At 61.7% G+C, this 21,711-nt stretch overlaps 2 protein-coding genes across 2 annotated transcripts; both read left to right on the plus strand.

Moving 5' to 3' along the window:
• Positions 1-39: 39 nt before the first annotated feature.
• Positions 40-1,243, plus strand: CHLNCDRAFT_21563 (hypothetical protein; the record flags this gene model as incomplete). The annotated part of the gene is made up of 3 exons (XM_005849163.1): positions 40-159; positions 430-650; positions 928-1,243. Coding segments are annotated over 3 exons (657 nt in total), but the record flags the coding sequence as incomplete, so codon positions are not given.
• A 13,408-nt stretch (positions 1,244-14,651) lies between these two features.
• Positions 14,652-15,148, plus strand: CHLNCDRAFT_21653 (hypothetical protein; the record flags this gene model as incomplete). Its single annotated transcript, XM_005849164.1, has 2 exons — positions 14,652-14,804; positions 14,921-15,148. Coding segments are annotated over 2 exons (381 nt in total), but the record flags the coding sequence as incomplete, so codon positions are not given.
• Positions 15,149-21,711: the final 6,563 nt, after the last annotated feature.

Genomic DNA, 21,711 nt, shown 5'->3' on the forward strand with positions numbered 1-21,711 from the left:
CGATGGAGCCCACGCCGCCAGGTCTTCCGCCTGGGGTCCGACCCGCAGGCAGCGCTGTACTTCCTTGAGGAGGCCTCTACGTTGCGTCTGCTGCGCCACAAGCACGTGGTCGGTTTTGCGGGCGTGTGCGTGGAAGTCAGCAGCGGCATCATTCTCATGGTGGGCTTGGCTGCAGGTTGCATGGAACTACAGGAGGCGGTGCTGTTGATTGAAAGCCACTTCCTACCGCCGTTCTGGGCGCACTACAGAGCCTGCTGACCGCATCCTGGCGACTGTCTGTCCCTTGCCTCTCTGTTCGGCACTGCAGGAGCTGATGGAGGGCGGCGACCTGCGCAGCCGGAACCGCGAGCTGGATGAGAATGGCAGACGGCTGTTCGGCTGGCACCAGAGGTGAGGTGGCAGGGGAAGGGGGCTTGTGTGGACTGGGAGGAGCATGCCAGGCTGGCTGAACCAAAACCAAACTCTGCCGCTCACCCATTGGCGCCTCTCCCTCTCTTGCCGTGGTGCAGGGGTTGGCGCGTGGCGCTGGATGTTGCCCTTGCCCTCAATTATCTCCACGCGTCTTCTTACACTCACTTTGATGTCAAGGCGTCCAATGTGCTGCTGTCGCGCGATGTCACCGCTAAGCTGGCAGATGTCGGCTTTGCACGGTGAGCGCTAGGCTGGCGCTCGCCTGGCGTTGCATTTTATGGAAGGGCAGGGATTCACATAGCGATGGGCGGCAGTGGTCTGGTGGAGTAGAGTCTGGCCGCAGGGCAGTGCCCTCCCTTAGCTGCGCTGACGTGGCATCGGTTGCACGCGTGCAATGCAGAGCAATCCGCTCCACGCATCACTCCATCGAGGGCCCCACCGGCACTTTTGACTATGTGAGTGTGGGGATGGTGCAGGGTGGGTAGGGTGGAATCGCGGAGCTGCGAGTGGCGGGAGGGGGTTGAAGGGCGTGTGGAGCGAGTCACGCGCTGCCCACAGCGTTCCCCGGCTTGCCCTTATGCCTGCGCAGATGGCGCCCGAGCTGCTGACGGGGCGCAAGTGCAACTCCAGCGTCGACATTTACTCGTTGGGCGTGCTGCTTTGGGAGCTGTGCACCGGCGAGTACCCCAGCCGCGGGTCCATGCGCGAGCCGCGCGTCCCCCAGGAGTGCCCGCAGCAGGTGGCAGACCTGATACAGGAATGCCTGCAGGAGGAGGCGGCTGCACGCCCCACTGTGCGCCAGGTGGTGGAGCGCCTCACACAGCTGCAGTGAGCCAGCAGCTAAATACGGCACTTGCCGAGACACCGGTTGCGTTTGAGCGTGTTTGCAGACAGATATTGTTTGATATTTTGAGGCATTGATGTGGCAATTTTACCCACTATCCATTTTCAAGTGTGCCAGTGTCCACACCCAGTGGAGCCTACCTGAGCCCCACACCTACCCACATCACACAACACAACGCAAAACACAACATACCAAAACATGCCATGGCTGAATGAAAGTGAAGGTCTTCATCGGACATCGGCATCTCAAGAGAACATGCCCTGCCGAACGCTGATGCCCTGAGCTGCAAGCAGCAACAGCACGTGCACTGGAAGCCAGACTACACGGGCGTAGTCGGTTGCCAGCTGCTCAGCTGCCTGCTCAACCGCTGCATTGTCCAGCTCGATGCCTAGCTCGGCCGCTGAGTCTGCTGCCTCCTGCTCCAGCTGCTTCTGCTCAGGAATGGCGTGGATGGCGATGGGGGCGGTGAAGAGGCGCCCCGCAATGCTGCAGAAGGGGAGGAGGGGGTGGTGTGCCTGGGGTCCTGGGGAGGGGAGCAGGCACCATGAACCAGGTGCCGACGGAAGTGGGACTTCAGGCACCTGAAGTTTGCTGTCGCCCCTGCTTGCAGGCCCAGCTCCTGGGCCAGGTAGGCGTCGATTCCCAGGCTGTTGCCCTGCCGGTGGCGCTCCAGCCGGGCGGGCGTGGCAATCCAGCCATTGGGAAGCGGCCGCTCGATGAAGATCAGCTCATGAGTGTACTCTGCAGGGCCTGCAGGCAGCAGGTGACACTGCTGAGTCAAAACGAGTGGCAACCAGAAACGATGCGCACAGAGCCATGCCGTCAGCGCCGCTCCTCACCCCCTGGCATTGTCGCCACAATCTGGGCCTCCATGGTCTGGTTAAAATCGAAGGGAACTAGCCCACGCAGGTCCTCGCCCATGAGGCCCATGGAGGCCCACACCTGGTGTTGCTCCGTGGTCATGCTCTGGCGCCAGCGCCGCACCTTGCGCCGCTGCAGCAGGAGCACGGGGAGGACGTGCGAGGGAAAGCCAGAGGAGCTGCGAGCGCTGCGGGGCAGCAGCAAGCCTCACACACGCACGTGCTGCTGCTCCTTGGGGAGGGGGGCGAGTGCCGCATCCTCATGCCACCAGCCCTTCAATGCTAGGTGTGGTTTCTCCGACAAGAGGAGAAGGGGAAGGTCCATTCTGTTTGAGCTCTGACGGAAGCGTTGGGCACATACGTTCTGTCGCACCGGGAGGCCAAGAGGCACCAGCCCAGAGGCCAGAGCAACGGCCCAGAGGTGTTCGGTCCTCCTTCTGTTCAGCCACAAATTGTTGTAAATTTTAGTTCACCGACGAGCCGCGGCGGGCGTGCTGAATGGCGGCAAGGATGGGATCCTCAGCACACCCATTTTCCCCTGGCTTCGTCCCGTTCTCGGATCCCACTGATGCCGACAGACGGCACGTGGGCCTACCACGCATCTTCTCTTGTCGCCAGTCCGCTCGGCGGCGGCGCTCGGCGGCGGTGCTCGGCGGCGGCGACGGCTGCCACATCAGCCCAGCAAAGTTTGCCAATTGCGCTCCCGGAACAACCGCGGGTGTCATGAAATGGTGCCCTTGCCCCTTTTGAGTCTCTGAAGTGCACCTGCCGTTTCTTCATAGAGACCTCAGCAGCGATCGCGCTCGTTTCTGGGGCAAAGCGCGCGCAGCCAGCAGTGTTTTCAGATGCCCTAGCGTGCCTGGAATGGCGCAGCACGCCCCCGCGGCAATCGATTGGCGTGCATGATCGCGGCAAGCTTGCTTTGAGTGTGGCAGCAGGGGCGGCATGTCCAGCGGCTTATCGGCCAGTGCCCTGGCACGCGGCCAGGAGCTGTGGGAGCAGGCTAGGTGGGAGCAGCTAGGTGTGCCACCTGCCTGCGCCTGCTGCTGCCGCTTGCTATTGCTTCCGCTGTTTGTACAAACAAAGGAGCAGCAGCTGAAGCGCTCCTGCTTAAGAAAACCAAAAAATGCCATCGCCAATGCCCACTGCAGGCGGGCAAGGGAAGTCTCCGCGCTGGATGAACTCAAGCGCTGGGCGGCGACGGCGAACTGTGCCGAGGCGGAGCGCCTGCTTGCCGAGGCGGAGCGCCTGCTTGCCAAGGCGCAGTTGCAGTGTGCATACAACGCGCTGTTGGGGTGAGACCTGCGATTGAATGGGGAAGGTATAGCTGGCCGAGTCGGCCCCTCGCCTCCACCCGCTCTCACTTTGTGGGTGGGCTGGGGCTGGGGTGGGTGGGGTCGGTGGTGGGGCAAGGAACGCACTGCTAGAGCTGCCTGGGCCAGCAGCCAGCAGCGGCCACGGCTCACAGCTCGCAGGAGGCATCCCCAACACCTGTCTGGCCTCCTCCACCTTCTCTCGTCTCCGTGCTGCAGCTGGGCCACGGAGAACTTCGCCACCCTGGTTGGTGCGACGCCAGAGGAGCGTGCGGAGATGACGGTGGGTTGGCTGTTGCCATATGGCACAAACTGGCTCAGCTTGGAAACTGGCTTCGGACCTGCTTTCCCCCGACTTGGATGTCCAGCCCGGAGGCACTGACAGTCGGCTAGCCCGCTCATCCATCCTGTATGATGCAGGGGCACATGGAGCTCGTTATTGTGCTCGCAATGAACGGAGCGCTGGAGGCGGCTGCATGTGGCGCCTGCCAGCATCAGTCGCTACAGGCAAGGGCGTGGGAGGATCAGGGCCCGCTGTACAAGATCAAGGCACAGCGCAACGCTGTTGTTGATTGCCTGTCTCTGCCACAGGCGAATGCGAGGTGGCACGCCAACGGCTGCCTTAGGCCAAGCATCAAGCTGGGCCTGCAACCCGCGATTAACTCACCTTTGGGCCTCCCACCTGCCCCATTTGGTGCCTGCAGTGCTTCTTCCTGGCCTGCCTCATCGCGCACGCCGTCCGTGGGCGGGCAAGCGTCATACACTTATTGTCGAGGTCGCCAGTGCTGCGGAATCTGCAGGCGCTGTGGAGAGGCTGGGATGCTGTCAAGGGGCTGGCGGAGAAGCCCTGGTGGGTGGTGTGGCCGCTGGGCCGTTCCTGCTCCGACTGCTGCTTGGGATGGTCAACCTGATGCTGTGGCGTGTTCGACTGCTTCCTCCCTCGCAGGCGCGACCCACTTGCAGAGCGGGTGATTGGTGACCGCGCGCCGTATGAGATGGATGCGCGGCAGTCCAGCAGCACCTGGGTGGCGCGCGCACTGCAGGTGGGGCCGGCACGGCTGGCAGAGGCGGCGCGGGATGACAAGGCAGCCTTGGACCATCACGCAAAGCACAACAAGCTGCCAGAGCTTATGTGAGTGAGCGGCTTCGCACATGCATCGCACATCATCGCTGTACTGGGACAGCCATGGCTGCCTCGTCCTTCCACCCCTGGATGGGCCTGGACGCTTACCCTGTCTCTGATTTACTCGTCTGCTTTCCATGCTGTCCCAGTCCAGCACCCGCTCATGCTTCTTGCTGTGCAGGGCGTGCGACCGCCGCCAGATGAAGAATGACCCTGCCTTCCCTCTCCCCAGCCGCCTACCAACCCTGCCAGACCTTTACTCCGACGCCGAGCGCAAACAGCTGATGATGGCACTGGCACATATCGAGGCGCGCTTGACGGGGGTGACCATGCCGCGTGGCGTTGGCAGGATGGACACGCAACGGGTGGGTGGCTGCACGAGCCAGCCGCGGCGCTGCCTGCCTAACTAAGTGTCATGGCGGCCAGCAGGTATTGGGCAGGGGTGGCAGAGGCGGCCTGGCAGGTCGTGATACCTGCTCCTCCAGTGCTCTAAGACGCACATTGATGGTGAGGATGTGCTCCAACCTCTGTGGCCGCGCAGATGGACCAGCAAGCTGGCCGGGGACTGCCCATGCAGAACCAGCAGGGAGGCCCGAACCCGGGAGCGCGAGCGTCGGCGGTTGGCGCACCACAAGAAGGCCCCACCAGCGGTCAAGGACCACCAGGCAGGGGCAGCATGGCCGCCTGCTTGCAGGACCAGCAGGAATGGCGGTGGACTGCCGGAGAAGCCGACACAGGAAGATGTGAGGATACTGTTTTGCAAAGCTGGCCATGGCGGTTTGCTTACTGATCTGCCTCGGGCCCGCTGCCACTTGCTGCCACCCTCCCTGCTGCGCCATTCTCGTTAGCCCGCCATTCTCGTTAGCCGCCATTCTCGTTAGCCGCCATTCTCGTTAGCCGCCATTCTCGTTAGCCTGCAGGTCCGGCGGCACCTTGAGCGCAAGCTACAGGAGGGCCTTTCCATTGCTGTTGCTAACAACAGTAGCACCGGTGGCGATACTAAGGCTGTGGCTCGCAGCAAGAAGCCAGCGCCTCCCTCCAACCAACGGCAGCCGGGCGAGAATGTGACAGATACAGCGCAGGCCATTGTGATGCTGCAGTCACTCGCCCGCATCTCGCTGGCTGAGCTGGTCCAGGCGGCGCAGGAGCAGGAGCGGCAAGGTGCGCTGTCGCCAGACATGCTCCGCCGGGTGAAAGACCTGGTGGGAAGGCTTGCCGGCACCAGTGGCGATGCCGCCAGCATAGTAGCGAGCAGCATTAGCACCAGCAGCAGCGGCCGGATCTACCGCTGGCCGCCGCCAGAGCGGCCACAGCAGCAAGGTCATCAGCAGCAGCCGGGGGCGCAGCAGGGGGGCAAGGGCAAGCCAAATGCGCAGGCGCAGCAGCCCTCCTCTGATGAGGGGCTGGGCGTAGAGTTTGAGGCGCGCCAGGGGGCAGCCCTGACGCAGTTCCTAGAGACAAAGTTTCTGTCCCAAACGGCGATGGAGACGGCGGTGAGGCAGGGATGCCAGCCTGGTTGACTGGCCGCGTGGGCCGGCTTGGCGGCTGCCGTGCCTGCGTGTTGCATTGCGCCAGGCAGCCAGCCCTGTTATCCACACCGGCCCATTGTGCCACAACTCCACTGGCTGCCTCCACCGGCGACCTTTGCAGGTGCAAGCTGTACTGAGCCGGTTGCCGAGCCGGTTGCTGCGCTCACAGGTCACCAGCATGCCGCGGAGCAGCCAGCGCCTGCAGCAGGTGAGCTTTGGGCATGGTACCCCCTACGATTCTGTGCTAAATGCGGCGCTTGTGGAGAGCCGTATTCCTCCTCCACCGTCACCCTGCCGCCTGCCTCCCATTCTATCTGCCCCCCCTGATCCACATCCGGCCCACTTGCTTGTGTTCTGGGCACCTATTTTTCCTCTTCTAATCCCTCGGCGCAGGTGCTGCGAGGCGGCAGCCGTGTTGAGCCGCTATTCACGCTGCCCAAAGCCGAGGACATCAAGCTCGAGTGCTCAGGGGCCTTGGATGTGGCATGTGAGCTGCGCCTGCGTGCAAGCCTTTGCTAGCTGCACATCCGCCGACCGCCTACTGCACTGCGTCAAGCTTTGCCCCTGCCGCGGCAAGCTTTGCCCCTGCCGTTGATGGCTTGTCGATTGCTGCCTGCAGTCATCAAGATGACCCTGAAGCACCACGGGCAGCCGGGTGGTCAGTCGCTTCTGGACGCTGTGCGCAGCTGTGCCCCGGCAGTGAGCCCCGTGAATGAGCCCAAGGGTGCCGGCGGTTCTGTTGCCAGGGGCACCGCCAGGCAACAGGAGCTGCGGTGAGGGGGCAGCCTTCCCCATCGTCTTGACAACCCGTTGAGAACTCACAAGGCGCTTGACATGCTGCCCACCTACCTCATACCCTCCGCCACCCTCATTTCTGGGCTGCAGCTCCTACTCTACTGTGCTGTTCATGACTGGGGAAGACACACATGTGAGCATTCTCTGTCTCTCTTGCTTGGCCTAAGCGCCCTGCTTTGTCTGCATCACACTTGGTACACCGTGAGTCTTGATGCAAGTTTTTTCTCCACGCCCTGCCTGAATCCTACCTTGCAGCTTAAGCGCCATTTTACCACGCTTGATTATCATGCCTTCAAGACAGCCGACCTCTGGATGCCTGTTGTGGGTGGGTATTGAAGCCAAGCTGGTGCAGGCGGCTGTGTGTTGCTGTTGTGCAGGTTATGCAGCTGCTGGATGAGTGGGCAATCTGAAGTGTGAGATGTTGGTGGCATGTTTTGCCTGATGGCTTCTCTGTTCACCCTTGAGCTGCTGTCCTATCCTGCAGAAAGCGTTGTCACCACGGCCCGCTTCTTTTCCCACTGCTCCGATGCCTCCTTCTCGGTTCATATGGCGCAGCGTGGCATGGTGCGCCGACAACCGGCTGTAGGGGTGCTTGCCTGTTGCCCCTCCCAAAACCCTCATGTCTCTCAGCCCCTAAACTCTGGCGTGCATGCTACAGAAGGGGCACCCCAGGGAGGTGCACGCCGAACCGGCGGTGGCGCGTGCAATGCTCGGGGTGGCCATGTTGCGTGCGCTGCGCCGCCGTCGTGAGGTGCGCGCTGTGGGAACTTTACTTTGCTGTTCAGGGCCGCACTGGCTGGATGGTGTCCAGCGCGGGTCTAGTCTGCTACTGCTGCAGCCTCCGCCAGCAGCCTCCGCCAGGCTCGTCCTGCCGCCTGCAACTGCTGTTTACCCACCCACCCCTCTGCAGGGCGGTGGGCGGTGCCAGGAGGACGAGGGTGTCATCAATACGCTGCTGCGCCGCGACCTGTTGCCCTCACCAGACGAGATGCTGACGCTGCTGGAGGTGGGGTCGAAGGGTGGGGCTGTGGCCGAATTCTGTGGGAGGCATCGCATAGTGCAGCATGTGCATTTTCGAAGGGTGGGGCTGTGGCCGAATTCTGTGGGAGGCATCGCATAGTGCAGCATGTGCATTTGCGACACCTTCTGGGGCTTCTTGCTGCTCATGCTGCACTGCCCCGCATTGCTTCCAACCCCCGCACTGCTGCTTGCCACCTGCAGGCAGACGCGGATTTGCTGCCGCTGCTGCGTGGCGTGGCGGCAGAGGTGGTGCGGGCGAGCACCCTCGTGGGCGCCACCCAGGGGGCTGCCGAACCTGATGTACTCAGCGGCGCCACCTGCCTACTCAACGATGTGGGCACAGGGCAGCCGCCTGTGGTGCAGCTGGCGGCGGCGGCACTGCTGGGGGAGGCTCTGGCGCGGCAGCCGCCCGACATGCGGCTCAAGCTGGATTGGCTGAATGCGGTGGGTGCTGGTTAGATGTAGCATTGAACAAGTTGATTTGCGCCAAAGGGCACTGTTGACGGGTTGCCCGCCGCTGCCGGCTTCGCCTCCCTTCGATGACCTGCAGGAGAGGGCATTGCTGTGCGGGCAGGTGTTGGCCGGCGTGGGCGTGCTGCAGCGGCGCCAGCGCCTCACCCAACTAGCGGCGCACTCGATGCGCGACTTCATACTGCAGGCGCTGGAGGAGGTGGAGGCAGAGGCATCCCCTGCTGACGCCGAGTGTGAGCCGGCTGCCGCTCCTGGTGCATAGTACCTGTCACCGCCGCAGCGTTGTGTGGGGCACAGCTGGGCTGTGTTCGTGGGCACCCTGCTGCTCTTTCACCTCTCCCTGCCCGCACCCCCAAAACTCGGCTCGCAGCCTTGGCGGCTTGCCTGCGCTGCATCGGCAGCCTGCCGCTGGTGGCTGCAGCGCAGCTGGCAGCCTACGTGGTTCAGCTGGTGGGTCGCAGCTTTCTTGACCTGGCCGACTTGGACCCAGACGCTTTCCAGGTACAGCACAGCTAGACTGGTGCTGCATGACACATGTGCGGCGGCACACCTGCTTCGAGGAACTTGTCTAGGGTCGTCAGGTGCATAGCAGCAAGACAACACCCCTGTTGGGCATCCAACATCCTTCTGCGACACATGTCGGCCATGCAGGACCTGGTGCCCAGCGATGACCTGGCAGCCGAGCTGGCTGGCAGCCAGCTCCAGCTCAGCTTGCAGGGCATGGACGAACTGCTGGGATCTGGCAGCATCTCGAGGGGCAGTGGGGCCAGCACCACCACTGCTCTGCTGCAGCAAGGGACGCAGGAGCTGGCAGCCTTTGTGACGCAAGGCAGACGAAGCTGTGGGCTGCACCGGCAGCGAGAGGCTGCTGATTGGTGGGAGCTGCTGGCTGTGCTGCAGGAACAGGCTGCCCTGGTGAGCTTGTCGCGTTCGTTTCATACATGAAATGCCGCCCCGTTGCCGCCTCACTTTCCAAACTGTAATGTTGGCATACCAGCATGCAATGCAGTTGACCCGTAATGGCCCGAGCTGCACCATGCGCTACAGGTGTTCCCGTTACGCTGTTGGCTGTTCCTTTTCATTTGCAGTTTGCGCTGCTTGAAGACATCAAGACGCGGTTGGAAGCGGCAACACTCACGCCGTTGAAATTGTCTACGGAGCTTGCAAAGCTTAGGAAGGCCTGCCAGGAGGTGTGTGGAGCGTGTTTTGCCCTGTGGCTAGTTGATTATGTGATGCACTTGCTGTAGTGAGCCTGCTGCTGTCAAGACCTGCTGCAGGAGGGCTGGCTAGCAGAGCAAGCGCCTGAGATGGTGGAGGGCATTTATGGCAGAGCCTTACAGGCACTGCAGCACGCTCTGGCACTGGCGGGGTGGGTGCAGGAGCATCACCCAAGCAGCTGCTCAGTTGTTGTGCTCTGCATCTGCGACGGAGAGCGACTCACACGTTGAGCATCTAGCACCCTCCCGGGTGCTTATAGGCGGCGGGCTGAGCCAGTATCTTACACGCTGCTCCACTGGGACATTGCTCTGTGCCTGCAGTCATGCCTGGGCCGCCATGCAGCTGGCTCACCACCAGAAAAATGTGGAGCTGGCGCAGGCGGGGGACGATCAGCTTGGCCGGCAGTCACTCGGCGCAGACGACACAAGCAGCAGCCTGATCGCGGACGCGCGAGCGCAGGTATGCGGGGCATGCTATTAGCGATACGCAGGGTACATCGCCCTTGTGATAGTTCGCCTGGCAATGGCTGCATGCTGCCCCCACAACTGCCACTGCTGTTCCACTTTTTGCTCAACTGCCTGCAAGCGCCGACGCCCCGTTGCGTGCAGTTAAGGACGTTCCGTAGCTTGCAATTGGACGCCGCTGCGTCATGTGACAGGCTGGTGTCTAGTACCATGCGCCTGGCAGGTGAGGGAGTGAATGAGTCGTCGTACCGCCTCCCATTTCAGAGGGGTCTGTTCGTCTCGGGTGGAATCCTGTTGCAGTGTGCCTGGCTTCCACCCCTGTCTTGCTGCTGCCACTCCAAATCCCCCGCCTCCTCCTATTCATCTACCCGGGCGTGCCATCTTCATGTGTTGTGCAGAACATGAGGGTGAAAGCTACCTGGCAGTGACAGTGGAGGGGATCCAGTCACCTGTGCAGTACTTCCTGGGTCTGCAGACGCAGCAGCTGCAGGTAGGGTTTTCTTTCTGTCAGATGGCTGGAGCACACAGCTTCTTGGCTTAAGGGTTAGCATGAGCCTGAGTGTGCTGCCACCGCATTCCCCACTCCCTGCCGAGCAGCTATGCACCCTTTGTTGCTGCTGACTGTTGCCTGCGGTGATGGCACTGCTGCAGGCAAGGGGTGAAGGCATTGATGCAGAGGCTTTGCAGCCTGCGGCAGCCCAGGCGCAACTGGCTCTATCGAGGCTGACTGTGAAAATGAGTGACATGGTTGTGAGTCACCCCGGCGGGGGGGGTCCATGCCACCTTGTGCCTGCTGCATGTTGCCACCGATTCGGAGCTTGCTTCTGACTGCAAACACTCCTCTGATCTGGCCTGCTGCTGCATCGGTTGCGAGTTGGTTTCCGCTGCCTGCCTGGCTGCCCCCGCCTGCTCTGTCCTGTGTGCAGCGTGATGCTGTCGGCATGCTGGCACAGCTGGATGGCCTGCTAGACTGCTGCCACCTTCGCACCCAACTGCTGCTCAGGTAGTACCAACTGCAGTGCCCTTGCCCATGCTTGCTGTGCTGTGCATCTGCTGTCCCCGCCCCCAATCTAAATAACACAAGCATCACCTTCTCTGCTCATCACCCCCTGCACAGCACGTTGCAATCCCGTTGCTGCGTGCACCCAGCTAGCGAGCTGATGGGCTTGGCACTGCGGCATGTGTTGCCACTGAAGTGGCAGCAAGAGTGGCAGGCCACCGCAGGTGCGCCGTACCTTGCATGGACAGCATTCTGGGGCGAGTTACCACGCGGCTGTTGTGATGCCGCGTGCCACCCGCCGAACCTTACTGTGCGCTGCCGTTCTACCTTAACTCGCTGGCATGCTGCTTGCCTACCTGCCTTTTCAGATAGCAACAGCGAGCAGCTCCTTTCAGAGCTGCTGAAGGAGGAGGAGCGTGAGCACGAGAAGGTGCAGCGGCGGCAGCAGAAGGCGGCCAAGAAGAAGGCATCTAAGAAAGGCGGTGCAGGCAGCAGAGGTGCAGCAACCGCCTCCGCCATCTCTTCATCATATTTGGAGGGGGCGGCCAGCCACAGCAGCGTCAACGCTGCAGCTGCCCTCAGCTCCAGTGCCAGTCCCACTGGCGCAGCTGCAGAGGATCAGCTGCCGGACAGCTGGGAGCAGCTGCCCGAGCCTGCAGCAGCTGCAGCGGTGGCCATGCGGGAGGCCGGCAGCAGTGTTGATGTGCCGCCTGGTTACCTGCGCATGCTTCAGGAGTATGAGGTAATGGAGGAGCAGCGATTGAGGGAACAGGCGGAGCAGCAGCAACACGAGCAGGAGCACCGCCGGCAGGAGCAGAAGGCGCAGCGGCAAAAGGAGCAGGAGCGGCGCCGGCAAGAGCAGTGGGAGCAGCAGCAGGGTGCGGCTGCAGCGGCAGGAGCGCAAGCTACGGGAAATGCGCCGATGCAGCCCAGCAAGAGAAAGAAGAATGGGAGGAAGGGGAAGAACAAGGAAGGCGCGGCAGCAAACACGGCATCCGAGGAGCCAGGCGGGAAACATGCTATTGGCCTGGCCCCCTCCGGGACAGCGCCAGCGGAGGATGATACCGTTGGGTGGCAAGCGGTTGGGAATAGGAAGGGTCCTGTGCGGCGCCTTCAGCAGGCAGGGCCGGCACTGCAGGCGTTGCCTCAGCCGCCATCTGGCAGGAGCAGGCGGCAAGAGCAGGCGGACGCTGAGCAGCGGCCGGGCGCAGCACAGGATCAGCCACACCATCCACAGAGCAAGGTACATCAGCGGCCACAGACGCAGCAGGGCCATCAACTGCTGGCTGAGGCTGCTCCCTTTGTTCCAGCGGCTGTGTTGACTGTGCCGCGTCAGCAACGCCAGCAGCAGCACCAGCACGAGCAGGATGAGCACCCTCTGCGGCTGCCTGATGAGCTTGACCTCACCGAGCCGCTGCAGAGTGTGAGCGCGAATGCCCCACCCTTGTCACCTTCCTCCTCTTTCTCCTCCATCAGCCAGCCCCGGCAGCAGCTGTCTCAGCAACAGGCACCAGCGCCAGCACAAACACTGCGGCCGGCATCCTCTGAGGCATTCGAGGACAAGCTGATGTATCAGATGCTGGGCATTGGCAGCACTGGAACGGCAGCTGAAGGGAGTGGAAGAGGGCTGCTAGCCCAGGAGCAGCAGTCGGCGACCTTGGCCCCCCAAGCCGGGCCGCCCATGCATCATAGCGATGCCCCGGGAATGCCAGCTGCAACCTTGGCAATGCCCATGCTGCCCCATCATCTGCATCGGGCTGCACTGGGCGAGGGTGCGGCAGCTGTATTGCACCATGATGGCCCCGCTGCGCAGCTTAGTCAGCAGCTCGGTCTGAGCGGCAGGGCGTCATCCCTGTTCTCAGAGCCGCCAACTGCCAGAATGCCGATACAGTGGCTGCCGCAGCACGAGCGGCAGCGCTTGCTGGCTACGCCCGCCACCAGGCTGCTCCACTGCCCCTGCCGCTGGAAGCGCAGCTGCACCCCCAGCCCATGTCGCTGTTCGCGCTGGCACCCACGGATCACGTAGTCACCGCGGCTGTGTCGGGGCTAGCGGCAGCGTCAGGCAGCCAAGAGGAGGAGGTTGCTTCATTCCTCCAGGTGCTAACCACAGGAGTGCAACACGCTGTGACACTGCCAGTTTTTGTGTGCCTCCAGCCCTTGGTGCTCACTGTTTTCAAGCAGCGCAAATGTTCCTACTGCTGCTTGATGCATTACGCCGCCCCTTTCGTTTTCATCAGTAAAGCGCACCTTCTAGAACCCTGCTACTGCAGCTGATGGGATTGGCGTCCCCAGACAGCAATGCGGCAGCTCCCGCTGTAGACGCATGGACAGCAGCTTCCCCACCACCGCCGCATATAGGCTACGTAGTTGGCCCAGCAACCACCCAGCAAGGCTGCAATAAGCTTGCTGCAGCACAGGAGCAGCAAGTGGTGCAGCCGCAGCAGCAGTTGAATGCGCAGGTTGGAGTACCAGAAGCGGCAAAAGACCTGGCACTGACTGGGCTGCGCAATGAGGCTGGTGAATACAACTGTTTCCTCAACGTCATCATTCAGTGCCTCTGGCGCTGCACCGAGTTCAGGCAGCAGGTGCGTTTCTGCAACAGACAGGAGGGAGAGCATGGTGAGAGTCACCATGCCTATGTAGCGCTTGTCCAGCCGCTGCCTGCCTTTTTGCAAGTGCCCGAGGGAGTTGCATGCTGTGCCCTCCCCTCCCCCCGTCTGCTCACAGGTGCTGGCTTGGGGCAAGGATGCTATTGTCAAGAACTCGGTGGCTCGCTCTCTGCACAACCTCTTTCTGGCTCTCCACCAGGTACAGCAACATCAGCAGGGCGCCGCGGCAGGCAGCGCCCCTGTGGTCGTCGATCCCACTGAGCTGCGTGCGGCACTGGCGGCGCTGCCCAACCAGCTCTTCCAGTTGGGTGAGTGAGTGGGGTGTGAGTTTGTAAGTGGGTAATCCTTCTTCAGCTCATTTGTGCAGCGTGACCATGCTCGCGGAAACTTTTCAGTGACACACACATCTGGCGTGTGTTCTTTGGCAGGCGAGATGAGCGACGCAAACGAGACGCTGCTGACGATGTTTGAGCAGATTCGGGAGGCTTCAGAGGGTGTTGCTGCCATCCTGGATGTGATCTTTGGGCTCAAGGTGCAGGAGGCGGTGATCTGCCCGGCCTGCAGCAAAGTCACGCACCAACACCGGTACATGCAGTACTTTTACAACACACGGGTAGGCAAGGCAGCAACAATCACAACTGGAATGTGTTCTGTGGCCTCAAACTGTTGTTCGCAATACACAATGTGGTGGTGCCTGGCCCCGATGCTTTGCCGCTCCGGGGTTGCTGGCGCAGGCCACCGCGCTGCGGCGCGTGGTGGTACAGGCGTTGGAGGAGCGCAAGCGGGGCGTCATTGGACCCAAGACGCTGGGCACACGGCTGCGCCGCATCGAGGAGCAAGCGCACAAGAGCTGCGACACAGACCACGGTGAGGATCTGTGCCTGTGTCATAGCGGACCACAGCAAACCATTCATGCTCTTTCCTGCCTTGCTCCGGTGCTGCAACTGGCTCGGCAGAGCTGAAGCTGCGCTTTCAATTTCTTTCGCCCACTGTAGGCGGCTGCAACAAGTCGTGCCCTGTCACCACACAGCTAGAGCAGGCGCCGCGCGTGTTCAGCCTACAGATCGCCTGGCTGAGCAATCAGGAGGCGCCGCAGGACATTGGCTGCACATTGGCGGCGCTGGACGAAACGGTGGACCTCAGCGAGGTGGGACCTGGCATCCGGCGGGCAGCCAGGGCTGCAAGTAGGCTCAGAGTGAAGCAGAGGCTGTGCCCACATGCACCTGTGCGGGGTTTCTTGCTGAGCGCTCCCGATACCTGCAGGTGTACCAGGGCGTGCAGCCAGCGCTGCACCGCTACCGCCTTCGCAGCATGGTGTGCTACTACGGCCAGCACTACCAGGCGATGGTGCTGGTGCCCGACGCTGGCGGCTGGCTCATGTTTGACGACTCGCGGGTCAGCGGCGTGGGCGGCTGGGCTGACGTGCGACGCAAGTGTGAGGCGGGGCACATCCAGCCCAGCGTGCTCTTCTACGAGGCGGTGCAGGGCTGAGGCTGCAGCGCCCTTACATCGTCGTCACCTTAGCTTTTTTGCTCCTTTCTCGCTGCTTCTTCTCCTCTGCGCATCTCTCTTCTCTTGTTTTAAACACCACGTTTCAAACATCACGTTGCTGCTAGCACGCGTGCACAGAAGATAGCAGGCTGCGGATGCATCCGGCCGAAGGCGGCGCAGCCAGGGCACCACTACAGGGCAGAGCAGCTGCGCCGCCAGCGGCGACATGGGCGGGCCGCCCGGGAGCAGCGCCGCCCTGCCGCGGCGGCGCTCTGCGCTGCAGGTGGGAGGGGGGGGAAACAACGAGGCAGGGTAGGGAAAGGGATCCGGAAACCGCACAAAGTGTGGCCCGGTGCGACGGCATCAAGCTGCCGCCGACATGGAGAGACCTCCAGCTGCAGCCCCAGAAAACAGCAGTGACAGCAGCTGTAACATTTAGCGGCTACAATGATTCAGGAGGTGCCTCTGCAGCTGCAATCTGCTTTCGAATCTTCTCAATTGATGCGATTGCTTTGTCCTCCTCCTCGTCGATGCTCCCTGTGCACCTGCCAGTCAGCCAGCCAGTCGGCCAGTGAGCTAGTCAGCAGCCAGCCATGGTATGTGAAAGGACATGCAACAGGGTTGGGGTCCCTGACCTCACCTGTCCTCCCGCCTCATGAAGAACGTGCGATTGGCTTCATTTTCAGGAGTGCTTTCAATCTGCCCCAGAGCAATCTTCTCCACCGCTTTTGCTAGGGTGTGAAAATGCAGCCGCACGTCTTGATCCCGGTGATGAGCAATGTACCCTCCTGCAGTTGATGAAGTGGACACCGTATTCTAGTCAGGGTGGTAGGTGATGAATGATGGAGGGTGGCGTCAGGTGCTGTTTTGAACAGCACCAAGTTGCGGCAGCATGGACTTGCCTATGCCCTTCCTCTCAAACTCCCCTGGCATGAGGTGATCCTTGTCTGCAACGAGCCTGCAAACGCCAACTGGTGGAGCATTTGCGGTCAGAGGTCAACAACATTGGCTGGAGCACAACCTTCGCGGGTGCTGTCGGTCATGCTCGCTCCAGCTGCCCTGCCCGACTTGCAAGTGCGGCACACCTGAAGTAGCCGGTGTGCATGGACTGGTCACGAGCAATCCAATCCCTGCGCAGTGAGGATTGATGGGGCAGCACGGCATGAGGCATGACTGTCGCATGCTGGCTAAACCAGCCCACGCAACTCACTTAAAGTAAACATCGGCGTAGGGTTCCGAGATGCAGGGCCTCAGCATGTTCCAGGGCAAAATCTCCACCAGCGCAGAGCCGTTGCGCATGAAAAATGCATAAACATTGCCGCTGCCGTGAGTATTTACCTGCGCGCAGGGTACGCCATGTGTGGACAAAGGACACGGCGAGAGAACGTGTTTATCCACCAACTCCTGGCATCCTGAACAAAATGGCAACGGCGCACCACTTGCTGCCTGCCCCACCCAGCCAGCTCACCAAGACATGCACGTGTTGCAGACGCGCCAGCAGATCGGCAAAGTTGTTCGGGGTGCCATCTGGCAGCAAGACACAGTCCACCTCCCTGTGGGCACCAAGGCAGCGGTGAGAGGCCGGGGCATGCCTCCTTGGGCCCTCAAACAGGCTTGTGCCCCCCTGTTGCAAAGAGCCCCCAGCATGCCAGCAGAGTGCCACCAGGCAGGCGGAGGTGCACGGCAACCTACTCACCTGAAGGGGCTGTCCAGGGGCGGCTTCCACCCGCGACACTCCTGCAGTGCAGGGACGGTGAAGGGTCGGGGATGGCACAGGCAGAGGAACAAAGGCAGCTGCAGGGCAAGCAAACCCGCCTCCCTTGCAGCTTGCCTCCACCACTTCGTGCAAGTTGATGATGCTGCGCAGCTTAAGACGGGGCATGAATGCCAAGCGGAACGTGGCGCCACCCTCCTTGGCGCCACCCTCCTTGGCGCCCCCTTCTTTCCGACGCTGATAGTGCTCCACAATCTAAGACATTTGCACAGTGACGTGACCAGCATGTTAGTCCAAGGGGCTTGCACAAGTGCAGGGGCATTGGAGCCACGCATGTTGCTCTCATGACACTGCCTGCAAAGCGCGCAGCAGCCCAGCCACCTACCCGCCTGCCGGTTGTTTTAGGGCTGAGGGCTTCAGCCATTGTACGATTTTCGTTTTGGAAGTAGAGATGCACCTGCAGAAGGAATGCCAGCATACAGCACGATGAGCAGCACGTCCCAGCGTGTGCATGGTTATGTGAAGAAGCGGATCACTGGGAGGTTTGCTGCCAGGGTCGCCCTCACATCCTGCCCACGCACCAGGTTGCAAAGGACTGTGCGCTCAAAGCAGCGCGGTTGCCCATCGTGTATATGCTCACGGGAGGACAACTCCGACAGGCTGCGGACCTGCGCTTGTGCCCCGGCCCATGGCAGAGGCTCACTTGCGTTGCAAGCTAACGCACATCCTTTTAGCTGTGCAGTTTGTGAGACACGACGCATGCCGAGGCTGTAAGGCCGCCCAAGCCTTGGCAGGGCTTGGATGCCATCAGCATGGTATCAAACATGTGCATACAGCATAGCACCTCCCTCACCCTGTTCTGTGTTAAAGCATCCAACAGCAACTGGTAGTGGGCAGGCACATCCATGCCCAGTGTCACTGGGGTGAGGGTGATGTTCCTGTGGGCCACGGCAAAGTGGTAGATGGGCGCTGAAACTCAATGGCACACCGTTGCCAACAAGCACGCGCCCCGCACCCGTCAAAAGCGCCCTCAGCCGCCATTGCGTCCAAGGCAAGCACCGCTCCCATGAATGTATCAGCAAACACGGAGAGGAAGGGGACCCAGAACACCAGCGGCGAGGTGCAGCGCTCAAAAACTGCGGGCAGGCAATGGCACGGCGGAGGGTCTGCGAGCGTGCGGGTGTGGCATCCACCGATGCTCGGTCAAAGCCATGGCATCATGCGCCACCCCCCCTGCCTGCCCTTCTCTGACCCGGATGCCAAATGTCGGGCGGGTCGAGGAAGGTGGGACCCCGTATGCTGAGGTCCCAGGTGGGCGGCACGTAATGGGCATCGCCTGCATGGCAGCAGCAGACACACGAAGGAAACCAAGCCGGCGTTTCTCAGCAAGTGGCCCAACATGTGGCGCCAAAGGCCAGCGGCTGGTGGCCCGCACCTAGCGACTCGCTGTAGCCGGGAAGGATGAAAGCGGTGGCACCGGCCTGCTGGAACAGCGGGGCGCCGGTGAAGCGGGAGTGTCCCGGCGTCTTCTCACCGCTGTGCAGCACGATGCTGGCCTGCAGCACACGGCGATGGCGCAGAAGCAGGGGTGAAATAGGGACTGGCGTCCCCTGGGTTTCAGTTGAATTACCTGGTCGAAGCAGGCCTGGCTCAGAACCTTGCATCCCCAGGCTTCCAATAACCCATCATCAAGTCGTGGCGGCGTGCAAGCCTCCCCGCCACCCTCAGGCTGACTCTGCCGGGTGGCAGAAGGAACGTTGCCAGTGCCTGGGATCCCGCCCCCGCCTCGGCCGACGGCCAACCAGCAGCCCAGCGATCCCAGCAGGATCAAGTTGGTCAAGAGGGACAGGAGCAGCTGCAGGCAGCGGTGCGCAGAGCCATGAAGGGGGGTTGAGCAGCGGCAGCAGGGGCGGCAGCGGCGGCGGCGGGCAAGGTGCGACGGGCCGTCCGTGGACGCGCACCAGGGGCTTGCGGCCTGATGCATGCCGACCCGCAATAACCCTCATAATCACCGCAGTGGCATTGAGGTTCAGTCATAAGGGGCCATCGCGCGAGAAGACCCGAGAAAAAGGAGCAGACTTTGTGTACGATAACGTGAATGAGGAAACAGGAGAGGCCCCGAGATGAGTGAGGTTGGCGGGACGCCGCGTCGCGGGTGGCGGGACGCTCACACTCTGGCCGCGGGCGAATCAATCCGGCCCACATCTGCCCACAGACAGTTGAACCAACCTGATATCGCCTATGCCCGCCGCCTGGCCCTTCCTTAACAAAGCATGATGTGAAGCAGGCGGCGGTCTCGCCTTGCCGCCGCTGCCGACCTGCGCCGTGTGCACCGCATTGGCTGAGTCAATGGCCCCGCCACAATATGGTGTCCAATAGTCTCAAACATTTCGTATTCTCAACATCCCGTATTGATATGATCAAACGTCCCGGTTACTTATATGGCTGTAGTGCCAACGCATTGCACGCTTTCGTTTCCCCTCCCCTCTACAGCAGGCTCAGTTTCGAGTGATTTTCACGTTCCAAAGCCCCAGATGGCCCTACTTCCGCCTCCGGCGCCCCTCTTGAGGCATCGGCGGAAGCTGCTCACGGTCGCTTCATCCTTAGCTATAGCACTCGGAGTGCTGGTGCTGGGCCTGCACGGTACGCAGCCTTCAGAAGGGCAGAGGGACGCAGCCTTCATGTGGCGGTCACCATGGTGCCTCCCTGCCTGCTGCAAGTGGCAGGGAGCTGTGGGTGGGTGCCCAGGCCCAACCCACCACGCAATATTTATGTGGTCGCGACGGTGCAGGCGAGAGGGCCCAGGGGCCCACCGCCGCATGTTGCTTCCATGATCCGTCGTGCAGGCCGCCACACACGCTCAGAGCAGCCACACGAGCGGGAGCCTGCCGGATGGGCCGAGAGCTATCTGTTCCAGATGGCCGATGCCAACCTGTCGCAGCTGCTGGACAAGGCCAGCTGGGCGTCGCCATTGCGGCAGTGTGCCGGCGACCTGCTGGCACTCAACTTGACAGCGGCACAGGCACAGCTGGCGCTGGTCGGCACCTCCGGCGATGCCGAGACAGGACAGCATGAGGAGCTTGTGTCTGGCATCGCCCACCGCCTGCCCTGCAAGTCAGTCGGGTGTTGCTGGGACTTGGGTCCAACACAAAGCGGCATTGAAACTAAACCGCAACAAGCTGGCCTTTGTGCAGGCAAGGAGGTGACGAAGGCAAGAGTCACGAGGCGGCGGTGGCAGCTGCAGTCTCTGCAGTCACATCAGCCTCCCGGACTACAGGCGCGGTCACCTGCTGCTCCCGCCCCTTGAGCTTCCGCCGCGGCTCTACCGACTTCAGCGTCTTTCAGCAGGCACGCTGCGTCCCGCCTTGCCAGCTTCACTCGCCCGCCGACCGCCTTGCTCAACAGCGGCGAGTGCCCTGTCGCACCTCGAGCGCTGAAGCTCGCGCCGGTTCCCATCTTTCGACAGATTTTTCAATGGCACTACATGAGTTATCTATACGCCTTGTGGGATGGCGGGGACGAGCCTGCTTACATTCTGGACGCAGGTGCGGCGCTGACATTGTGCTGTAGCTGAGTGCTCAGCTGTGGGCATATTGCAGTGTCGAGGCTCGCACCTGGCTCTACGTCACGTAGCCGCAGCAGGATGGCTTGCTATTTCCACCCTTCAGGCGCCAATGTCGGTTTCTCGACTGTGCTTTTCAAAATGTTGTGGCCGGGCGCAACAATCGTCAGCCTGGAGCCTGATCCAAGCAACTTTGTGCTCCTGCGGCAGAACATCGAAGGGTGAGAGCGCCTTGGCATTGCAGGCGGCTTTGGTGTTGTGGCGAAGTGTCATGGAATGGCTGCACATCCTGGCGAGGCACAGCATGCTGTGTCAACCTGCTGCACCAGCTGGTGCAGGCTCGCGGGAGTGCATGGAGTGAATGCAGGGCTCTGGGGGCGGCGTGCCAACATCACCCTGCTGACGGGCGACCATGGCTCCTGGGGAATGTTGAGCTGTGACAATGCCACGTGTCCAGTCTACACATCCGCCGCACAGATACCCTCATTCCCGCCTTTTCCGCCCCAGACACCGCACAATTGTGTTTCCCCACCCCATTCCCAGTTGATCGACACTTGTGCCACTCCCTTTCGTGCACCTGACCCAGCCATTATGCTCACCGATACCATGATGCCTTTGTGCCGCATCGTACCCGCATCGTATCAGGAATATCCCAAGCATATGCCGGGAATATGCTCCTACACCCCAGATCTATTTAACACCGCCTCTAGTGCGAATTTACTACTCTTGCTGCCTTTGTAAATACCTCCCGTCAACAGGTTATGGGCCCCAGTCCCCTCCGCTGCCCTTGAGTCCGGCACCCGCTCTTGCCGTCACCCCAGACGCCCTTCCCGCGCACCGGCACCTTGCGCCCCACGTCACGGCCCTTGCGCCCCGCCCCAAAGACCAAAGACCAACCCTAAGCGCCGCCTGCGCCTGGCTTTGCTTGCACAACAGCCTTTGCTTGCACAACAGCCTTTGCTGGCACATCAGCAGCCAGCCGCCAGTTGTCAGCCGTTCAGAGAGCCTTGTTGAGCCAGCCCCAACCTGCTTGAGCCAGCCCGCACTTGCATACATCAGCGCTTGTGCAGCAGAGACAGCATCTGCCTGTCCCCGGGCTGTATACCAGACCCGTTACCCCACTCCCAACCCTCTCGCTGACGTTGCTTGACTCCCATCCCATCTGCCGTAGCTCTACCCTGACAACAGTTAAGGTGATACCCAGCAGCGCCCAAGCGCCCTAGTGCGCCGCTGCTTTGCTTGCCCTTACAACGGCAGCGCACTAGCGTCCTGAGCGCCGCTGCCGAT

Source organism: Chlorella variabilis, assembly GCF_000147415.1.
Source record: "Chlorella variabilis unplaced genomic scaffold CHLNCscaffold_6, whole genome shotgun sequence".
Taxonomy (NCBI): Eukaryota; Viridiplantae; Chlorophyta; class Trebouxiophyceae; order Chlorellales; family Chlorellaceae; genus Chlorella; species Chlorella variabilis.